The 10,415-nt window shown below is 56.4% G+C and overlaps 1 protein-coding gene across 1 annotated transcript; it reads left to right on the top strand.

Annotated features, from left to right (window-relative positions):
* The first annotated feature begins 1,911 nt into the window (after positions 1 to 1,911).
* On the top strand, positions 1,912 to 10,026 carry S1PR2 (sphingosine-1-phosphate receptor 2). The gene is made up of 2 exons (XM_025369226.1): positions 1,912 to 2,516; positions 8,671 to 10,026. Exon 2 carries the CDS (start codon positions 8,713 to 8,715, stop codon positions 9,772 to 9,774), a length of 1,062 nt encoding a protein of 353 aa, XP_025225011.1. The 5' UTR covers positions 1,912 to 2,516; positions 8,671 to 8,712; the 3' UTR covers positions 9,775 to 10,026.
* The last annotated feature ends 389 nt before the right edge of the window (positions 10,027 to 10,415 follow it).

Below are 10,415 nucleotides of genomic sequence, written 5' to 3'. Positions count from 1 at the left end.
TTTTCCTCCCAAAGTGCTGGGATTACAGGCATGAGCCATCACACCCGGCCTCTTTATTTTTATTTTATTTTGTTTTTTGAGACGGAGTCTTGCTCTGTTGCCCAAGCTGAAGTCCAATGGCGCCATCTTGGCTCACTGCAACCTCCTCCTCCCGGGTTCAAGCGATTCTCCTGCCTCAACCTCCTGAGTAGCTGGGATTACAGGTGCCCACCACCATGCCTGGCTAATTTTTTGTATTTTTAGTAGAGAAGGAGTTTTGCCATATTGGCCAGACTGGTCTTGAACTCCTGACCTCAAGTGATCCACCACCTCTGAGTCCCAGAGTGCTGAGATTACAGGCGTGAGCCACCAGGCCCAGCCAATTTTTGTATTTTTTGTAGAGATGGGGTTTCACCATGTTGCCCAGGCTGATCTAGAACTCCTGGGCTCAAGCAATTCACCCATCTTGGCTTCCCAAAGTGTTGGGATTACAGTCGTGAGCCACCGTGCCTGGCCAGATTATGTTTATAACATATAATGTGTACATTTTCACAAATGGTACCCTCATAAAAAGCCAAATCTCCCACCTGAACATAAGATCCATTGGGTTGGCTGGGCACGGTTGCTCATGCCCGTAATCCCAGCACTTTGGGAGGCCGAGGTGGGCAGACCACGAGGTCAGGAGATTGAGACCATCCTGGCCAACATGGTGAAACTCTATCTCTACTAAAAATACAAAAATTAGCTGGGCATGGTGGCACATGCCTGTAATCCCAGATAGCTACTCAAGAGGCTGAGGCAGGAGAATCTCTTGGACCCAGAAGCCAGAGGTTTCAGTGAGCTGAGATAGCGCCATTGCACTCCAGCCTGGCGACAGAGCTAGACTCTGTCTCAAAAAAAAAAAAAAAAAAAATCCATTGGATGAGTTTTTCCTTTTTTTTTTTTTTGTTCACTGCTGTGCCCAGTAGGTGCATAAAAAATATTTGTTGCTGGGTGCTGTGGTTTACACCTGTAATCCCAGCACTTGGGGAGGTCAAGGCAGGCAGATCAGTTGAGGTCAGGAGTTTGAGACCAGCCTGGTCAACGTGGTAAAACCTTGTCTTTACTAAAAATACAAAAAAATCACCTGGGCGTGGTGGCACGCGCCTGTATTTCCAGCTACTCGAGAGGCTAAGGCACAGGAATAGCTTCAACCTGGGAGGCAGAGGTTGCGCTGAGCTGAGATGGCACCACTGCACTCCAGCCTGGGAGACAAAGGGAGACTCTGTCTCAAACAAAAAAATTTGTTGAGGGAATGAGGGGCTGTCCTTTCCTGTTGTCAAACTGCTGGTTACACACACACACACACACACACGTACACAAACATCATTTGATGAAGGTGTAGTGTGCATCATTTCTACAGGTAGGCACACAGAAATGCCCAGCAATGAGTGAAAATTGGAAAACTGGATAGAAGACTGGGCCAGATGCCAGAAGGCAGGCACAAACTGGGCCTTGCTGGTGCCCCCTGCCAGAGGGGACAGTGATCTACAGAAGCAGGAAAGACTGTGGAGTGTCCCCAGTCCCCCAGGGGGGAGAGGACAGCACCTGAATTCTGGAGTTCTATCAAGGGAGAGACTGGTCAGGCTCAGTGGCTCACACCTGTCATTCCAGCACTTTGGGAGGCCGAGGCAGGAGGATTGCTTGAACGCAACAGTTCAAGACCAGCCTGAGCAACATAGCGAGACACCCATCTCTACAAAAAACTGCAAAAAATTAGCCAGGTGTGATGGCGTACCTGTAGTCCCAGCTACTCTGGAGGCTGAGGTAGGAGGTTGAGGCTCCCGTGAGCTATGATTGAGCCACTGCACTATGGCCTGGGTGACAGAGTGAGACCCTGTCTCAAAAAAAAAAAAAAAAAAAAAGGGAGAGACCAATTTTGTCTTTGGGACATGACATCGCACTTAGTAGGAATTTCATTATTTGTTGGGTGGACATACAATAGGCACTTAATGCCTATTTGCAGCGTTGACACCTAGTAGGTACTTCCAAGGCTCTTTGTTGAGTAAATAAAGGTGACCTCGTGTTTTCTTCCAAGTCCAGGGTCCCGGGGTGAGCCCAGAGGTAACCTGGAGTTGAAGACAGCTGTTTCAGGTTGAGGCCACCTGGCCAAGAGTACTGTGACGTCACTAGGCTGCGTGACGTTTCCCGCTGGCCGGTTCTCACGGGGGGGGGCGGGGGGGGGCAAAGCAAGGGGGGGGGGGGCGGACAAAGGGGCCCTCCGTGCAGCTCCTGTCTGCCCCCGCGTGCGTCCCGGCCAGCCGGCAGGCCACATCTGGAATTCATTGCAGCCGCCGCCGGAAAGGGGAGGAGAGGAGGGCGGGGCGAGCGGGGGGCAGAGGCGGTGGCGGCTCACCCCGCCCCCCCACTGTCCCTCGTCCCAGCCCCGGGACGTAGCCGAGCCCGGCGGGCAACCCCAGCCCCAGCCGCGGCCGCCCTGGGGACGCAGACGCCAAGGCCCCTCCGGCCAGGGCCGGGAGCCGGGCCGGCCTAGCCAGGTGAGCGCGCGTGAAGACAAGGAAGCAGAAAGGGCGGGCCCTGGTCCCCTGAGGTCTCGGGATCCGAGCTAGGGGGCCCCGATCGGGAGGCTGGGGCGCGCACGCGCCGCCTGGGTTCCTGCTGCACGGAGCGGGTGGTCACCGTGCGCCCTCTCCAAGAGTCCAGGCGGCCCCCACTGCCTCGGCCGCGAACCCCCAGACTGTGCTCCCCGCCTTTCTCAGCGGCAGGAAGTTGGCGCCGGGGAGAAGGCGGAATCCGAGCGCTTTCGACTGGAGTCTTTGGGAGGCTGGACGCTGTGCCCGGGGACCAGGGTCTTGGGGAGTGTGTTTGGGGGAGGGGTGCAGCACCCCTCCTGGCTGACTCCTGCTGAGCGAGGGCAAAAGGATGTGCGCGCCGTGGAGCCTCCAAGCCAAGGGGCGGCACCCACGGGGAGGGCGGTCGCATGTCCGGCTGTCTGCCTCGGTTTCCCCAAGTTGTTTGCTCCTCCGGTTCCCCCGAGGGGGCGTGGCTTTGTTTTGGAAGGAAAGAAAAAGTGACTGCGTGGCTTAGGCGCCTCCTCTTTCAACTCCGGCTCAGGGATGGGTCGTGGGTGAAGGCGCGCGTGGCGCGGACCCCGCGTGGCCCCTGGCCGGGCTGAGCGTCGGAACTCGCCCCCTTCCCCGGCACGGGTTGACTCACCCGGGGATTTCCACCCCCTCTGTCTCTGTCCTTGTTAGATGCTCCGGGCGCCACGCGCTGAGCCCACGGTCTCCCGCGTGGGGCGACTCGGGCAGGCGCGGAACTCGCGGTGCAGCTGCTGCTACGATCTGGTCCCCCACCCCCAGTCTTCCCAGAATCTCGAGGCGGGACCCCTGGCGGGACGGAGAGGAGTCCTTCCAGTCCCGCTTGGAGACGTTGGGGTGGTCTCGTAGCGGTGGGGGGGAGAGGAGGCGTGGCTCCAGCGCAAGCGAGTGTGGATACCGCGCATTCCTAGGCCAGATAAGGAAGCCGAGAGTGCGGGTCAGCGCGGGGGCGGGTCCTGCTGCCATCTCCAGGGAGACACGCTGGGCTTTGCCTGGTTGATGGTGGGCGGTGGGGGCGCTGCCTGGGGACCAGAGGTGTCTCCAGGCTCCTTCGTTGTTGTTTGGGTCTGGGCTGAAATTGGGAGATTCCACCCTTGGGAACCCACTAGGGTCTCCTTTGTTCGTTGGTTCATTCATTCATTCATTCATTTGCCCATTCCACACGTTTTCTGAGTGTTTTCTTTGTGCCAGGCATCCCTGTAGGGGCTGATAGCTGACTTGCTCCCTAGCCTTACCCATTGACTGTCTAGGTGGAAGCCAGACAGAAAAGGAGAAATATCATGATAGTTTCCCATAGTGGCAAGCGCTGCGCAGATAATAAAACAAGATTCTGTGATTGGAAAAGGCTTGGAGACAGCTGCTATTGTAGACTAGAGGTCAGGGGAGTCCCCTCTGAGGAAATGACCTTTAAATAGAAACCAGAAAGATGGAGAGACAGTCATTCGAAGATTTGGGGAAAGGCCAGACGCGGTGGCTCACGCCTGTAATCCCAGCAGTTTCGGAGGCTTTGGCAGGTGAATCACCTGAAGTCAGAAGTTCCAGACCAGCCTGGCCAACATGGTGAAACCCCATCTCTACTAAAAATACAAAAATTAGCTGGGTGTGGTGGTGGGTGCCTATAACCCCAGCTACTCAGGAGGCTGAGGCAGAAGGATCGCTTGAATTCAGGAGGCAGAGGTTGCGGTGAGCTGAGATCACACCACTGCACTCCAACCTGGGCAGCAGACTGAGTGTCTGTCTCAAAAAAAATTGAGGGAAAGTGTGCCCCAAAAAGAACAGCAGGGGCAAAGGCTTGCAGGTAGGGGTGGGGGTAGCATGGAGGAGGCTTAGTGTGGTTGGAGTGGAATGGCCCTGGGGGAGAATGGGAGGAGGCTTTGTGGGCAGGGGCCATGCTACTTGGGCTATAGGGAGCCATGGGAGGATTTGGAGTTGGGGAATGACATGGAGTTATGAGTTTAAAAGCTCCCCCTGGCTGCTTGGTAGAGAATGGCAGGGTAGGGGGTCCTGACAACCACAGGGAAACCAAAAAGTAGGGTGGCTACCATGGGCTCCATGGGTGACCAGGGGGAACTGTAACCACAGGGCCTGCCTCTCTGGAACTGGGAGTGGGTGGAGAGGAGCTTAGAAGCCACTGAGGCTTCCTCCATCCTTCCCCTCTCCTAATCTCCAGCCAAACAGTCGTCTGAGTCTATCTCTCTTCCCTTCCTTCCAAACCCCATCACTTGTCCCTCCTGTTCCATTTCAGGCCTGGACATTCTATGTGAGCCCAGTGGCCTCTTTCTGAGCTTCTGAGAGGGAGTCAGGAAGGACTTGGTGAAGGTGACTAGGAGACAGGCTCTGTGTCCTTCTCAAAACCTGGTAACCTAAAACAGGGAAGGGACACAGGCTAGGCCACAGTCCACCTAGGGGGTGACTCTTCCGCCAGCTCCAACCTCAGTGCCCTGCTTCCTCTTTCTGGGACGTGTCAACCACCTAAGTGCTTGCCTCAGTAAAGTCCTAGTGGTTAAAGTGAGGCTTGGATAAAATATGGACCTCAGTTTCCCCTTCTCTAGGAGAGCTGCCTCTCCCTCTGTGAACGCCTTAACCTCCCCAGGCTTCAGAAGGTGAGAGCGCAGCGCCCCCAGTCTTCCTCTCAGGGAAGAAGAAAGATTGTTTGGTCAGTCCCTGGGAAGCAAGGGCTGAACACATTTCATTTCATTTCGTTTTGTTTTGTTTTGAGACAGAGTCTCGCTCTGTCACCCAGGCTGGAGTACAGTGGCTGCGATCTCGGCTCACTGCAACCTCTGTCTCCCAGGTTCACGTGGTTTTCCTGCTTCAGTCCCCCGAGTAGCTGGGATTACAGGCGCACACCACCACGCCTGGCTAATTTTTTTTTTTTTTTTTTGTATTTTGAATAGAGTGGGGAGTTTCACCATGTTGGTCAGGCTGGTCTCGAACTCATGACCTCAGGTGATAGGCCCGCCTTGGCTTCCCAGAGTGCTGGGATTACAGGAATGAGCCACCACGCCCGTCCTGAATATATTTCTTATTTCTCCAGGAAGCCACAGTAAATCTCTTGGCGAGCAGCAGAGGGGGTGGCTGCACTGCACAGTCTTCTTCCCAGGCCTGGAAAGGGACCTTGATTCTCACTTATGAACCCCAGGAGGGGCCCAGCAGGCCAGGGCAGCCTGGGGGCGTCTGGTCGGGGTGACCCAGCGGTCAGGCTGCGGTTCAAACTCCCCCTAGGGACGTCCACATAGCATTAACTCTATCCTTGGAAAGCCTGAGCTCCCGTCGCCTGTAAAGGACCCCATCAGTAGGGCTGGCCATAGAGCGCCCCCAACTGGACCAATCAGAGGCTGAAGATGGAAAGCGCGGGCCAATAGGCAAATCGCTCAGTGCCCTTGGATTGAAAATGAGCCAATCAGGGCATGGGCTGTTGCCGGCCCGTCAGCTGTGTGTGATCCCGCCGCAGCCTGGGCCCAAGCCTGCCTGGGACTGGCTGCAGTGTGCAGAGGGCATCAAGATGCCTGGGGCTCCGTCCAGCAAAGGAACAAGGGGCCTCTGTGTGGCTATCTGGGAGGGGCAGCAGTCCCCGGGGACGTGCACAAGCCCTTGTCTGTTCCCAAACTAGGACGGATGTCCCTCCGCCCTGGGGGAGCAGCTGCCTCTGTCCAGCCAGGGGTCAGGATGCCCCTTGGAGGGGGTGGCCAGGAACTGAGATGGCTGGGTGACTCCGGAAGCCTCCATCACTCCTGGGCTCAGGAGAACTGGCCTAACCAGACTTTTCTGGAACGGTACACACAGTCTTTGCCAGACGTGTTTCTAGGGACCTGGGGAGGACTCCCCTTACTCTCCCCGCTTCCTCCCGTTTGGCTACGAGCTGGAACTTCCTCTCCCTTCATAAAAGGCATACACTGCACTGGCTCCTCTGACACCCGCCTAACCCTACGCCCAAGCAGGGGGAAGGCCATGGTGTCTGCCTCTCATCCTCTCTGCCCAAGAGCGCCTCTCCCCACCCCCTCCCCCCACGGCTCAGTTTTCTTTGGTGGGTGGCGGTTCCGCCCCCTCCCCCCACGGCTCAGTTTTCCTTGGTGGGTGGCGGTGGGGGGGGGGATGGGAGGGGTTGGGGTGGAGGGATGGGAGGGGGTGGGGGGGTGACTCAGGCTTTCATGGAACAAATGCCTTACCCCCTCCCGGCAGGGCTGCACACCCCTCCACCACTCACATGACTTCAGCAAAGCTGCCCCATCCTCCCAGCCAGGACCTCCCAGATGGGGTCTCTCCCATCCTGACTCCCCCCACATCCCGCCTTCCTCACACCGGATGTGACTGCAGAGTGAGGACTCCACCCTGTTTGTTCCAGGGGCCTCACATCTGGATTTCATCCTGGCTGGGGAGGGGGTGCCAGCGCCCTGCCCATCCCCGCAGGACCTTCTGTCCCAGGGCAGAGCTAGATGGTGCTGATGAGAACAGGCTGTTGGAGATCTCATCTGGTTGGCTTACATCCCTTCCCTTTCCAAAGGATTGGAGGAAAGAGGGGAGCTAGTAACATTCGGCGGTATTTGTTGAGTGCTTACTATGAGTTAACGTGCCTCATGTGTCATTTAAAAGGATTTTCCCATCACCCCCATGAAGTGGGCTTTCTTCTCTCCATTGCACGGATAAGGAGGTTCAGGCTGAGACAGCGTCTAGGAACTTGCCCAGCGTTTCAGAGGTGGAATGGGAGCAAACTCTGGATTGTCTCCAAAGTCTGTGTCCTTGAAGATGGTATGACCTCTGGGATGTTTGAACCTCAGGGCCGCCCTGGTGTCTCCCCAAGACCTTATCTTGGGAACACCCGTGGCCTTAAGACTTAGACCCAGCCTGAAATCCAGCGTTAGTGCGTGGTAATGAATGAGCAGGGCATGCAGCTATCAGTGGTGAGATTCTCCCTGACCCAGGTCAGCATGAGGCCGAAGGCGCCTGTGTGTTCCAGAGAAGAGACAAACCCTCCAGGCCCTGCCTAGGGCTTGCTCTCTGGGCAGGTGGGCAAGGTTTCTGGAAGTCCACATTATATTTTTCATGCTATTTGGGGGAGCTTCTGTCCCTTTGAAAGCGTGTAGCTACTCAGGAGGCTGAAGTAGGAGGATCACTTGAGCCCAGGAGTTGAGTCGACTGTGAGCTATGATCATGCCACTGCACTCCAGCCTGGGTGGCAGAGCAAGACCGTATCTCTAGAAAATAATAATGAAAATTAAAATAGGCAAGATGTCTTGGTTCATGCCTGTAATCTCATTGCTTTGAGAGGCCAAGGAGAATTGCTTGAGGCCAGGAGTTCGGGACCAGCCTGGACAACACAGTGAGACCCAATCTCTACAAAAAAAAAAAAAAAAAAAATTAGCCAGGCGGCCGGGCCCGGTGGCTCACACTGGTAATCCCAGCACTTTGAGAGGCCGAGGCAGGTGGATCACGAGGTCAAAAATTTGAGACCATCCTGGCCAACATGGTGAAATCCCGTTTCTATTAAAAATAAAAAAAATTAGCTGGGTGTGGCGGTAGGTGCCTGTAATCCCAGCTACTTAGGAAGCTGAGGCAGGAGAATCACTTGAACCCAGGAGGAGGAGGTTGCAGTGAGCCAAGTGCGCCACAGCACTCCAGCCTGGGCAACAGAGCGAGACTCTGTCTCAAAAAAAAAATTAGCCAGGCATGGTGGCATGTGCTTGTAGCTGAAGCTGAGGTAGGAGGCTGAGGTGGGGGGATCACTTGAGCCCAGGAGTTCAAGGCTGCAGGGAGTTATGATTATGCCACTGCACTCCAGCCTGAGGCAGAGCAAGACCTTGTCTTTAAAATATAGATAAATAAAATAAATAAGAAAGAGTGTAGCCTAGGGCTTATAAGAGGCCACAGAGCCAGCCTCTCTGGCCCTGCCGCTGGTTAAATTTGAGACTTTAGGAAAGTGAATTAACCTCTCTGGGTTTCCTGTCTGTAAACGGGGATGATGATGATTCTGAATTCATGTGGCCCTTCCTCGAAGAGTAACAGAGCAAGAAATTGAATCTCAGCGCATCCGAGGCCAGAGCCCAGCTAGCACCCATAGCTCTGACCTGTTGTCTGTCTGTCTTCTCTGCAGTTCTGACAGCCCCATGGCCCCAGCAGGCCTCTGAGCCCCACCATGGGCAGCTTGTACTCGGAGTACCTGAACCCCAACAAGGTCCAGGAACACTATAATTATACCAAAGAGACGCTGGAAACGCAGGAGACGACCTCCCGCCAGGTGGCCTCGGCCTTCATCGTCATCCTCTGTTGCGCCATCGTGGTGGAAAACCTTCTGGTACTCATTGCAGTGGCTCGAAACAGCAAGTTCCACTCGGCAATGTACCTGTTTCTGGGTAACCTGGCTGCCTCCGATCTGCTGGCAGGCGTGGCCTTTGTAGCCAATACCTTGCTCTCTGGCTCTGTCACGCTGAGGCTGACGCCCGTGCAGTGGTTTGCCCGGGAGGGCTCTGCCTTCATCACGCTCTCCGCCTCTGTCTTCAGCCTCCTGGCCATTGCCATCGAGCGCCACGTGGCCATTGCCAAGGTCAAGCTGTACGGCAGCGACAAGAGCTGCCGCATGCTCCTGCTCATCGGGGCCTCGTGGCTCATCTCTCTGGTCCTCGGTGGCCTGCCCATCCTTGGCTGGAACTGCCTGGGCCACCTGGAGGCCTGCTCCACTGTCCTGCCTCTCTACGCGAAGCATTATGTGCTGTGCGTGGTGACCATCTTCTCCATCATCCTGTTGGCCATCGTGGCGCTGTACGTGCGCATCTACTGCGTGGTCCGCTCAAGCCACGCTGACGTGGCTGGCCCGCAGACCCTAGCCCTGCTCAAGACGGTCACCATCGTGCTAGGTGTCTTTATCGTCTGCTGGCTGCCCGCCTTCAGCATCCTCCTTCTGGACTATGCCTGTCCCGTCCACTCCTGCCCGATCCTCTACAAAGCCCACTACTTTTTCGCCTTCGCCACCCTGAATTCGCTGCTCAACCCTGTCATCTACACGTGGCGCAGCCGGGACCTGCGTCGGGAGGTGCTTCGGCCGCTGCAGTGCTGGCGGCCGGGGGTGGGGGTGCAAGGACGGAGGCGGGACGGGACCCCGGGCCACCACCTCCTGCCACTCCGCAGCTCCAGCTCCCTGGAGAGGGGCATGCACATGCCCACGTCGCCCACGTTTCTGGAGGGCAACACGGTGGTCTGAGGTGGGGGTGGACCAACAACCAGGCCAAGGCAGAGGGGTTCATGGAGAGGCCACTGGGTGACCCCAGACAGAGACGTGGGGCTGCCGAGCCAGATGCCCCCGCCCCACAGACCTGGGTGATGTTGCAAATATTTCACACCTGGAAAGGCCAGATAAGGCACTGACTAGTCACATAGCAGTGTTGCAGTGGGGTCCTGAGGGCCAGTCCGGTGACTGGTGTGACCCCTTTAGAACTGGATCCTGGGGAGTCCAGGGCAGGGGACCTGTGAAGAGCCAGGGTGAGGGCAGGCAGCATTTAAGGGGACTTCAGGGCAGGAGCGCTTTACTACCTGGTACAAAGGATTTTTTTTTTTTTTTTTTTGAGACGGAGCCTTGCACTGTTTCCCGGGCTGGAGTGCAGCGGCATGATCTCGGCTCACTGCAAGCTCTGCCTCCTGGGTTCACGCCATTCTCCTGCCTCAGCCTTCCGAGTAGCTGGGACTACAGGTGCCCACCACCACACCTGGCGAATTTTTTGTACTTTTAGTAGAAACAGGGTTTCACCGTGTTAGCCAGGATGGTCTCGATCTCCTGACCTCGTGATCCGCCCGCCTCGGCCTCCCAAAGTGCTGGGATTACAGGCGTGAGCCACCGTGCCCGGC

This window comes from Theropithecus gelada, chromosome 19, assembly GCF_003255815.1.
Source record: "Theropithecus gelada isolate Dixy chromosome 19, Tgel_1.0, whole genome shotgun sequence".
NCBI lineage: Eukaryota > Metazoa > Chordata > Mammalia > Primates > Cercopithecidae > Theropithecus > Theropithecus gelada.
Note: the sequence above shows the minus strand (reverse complement) of the source record. Positions and strands in the feature narration are given on the sequence as shown.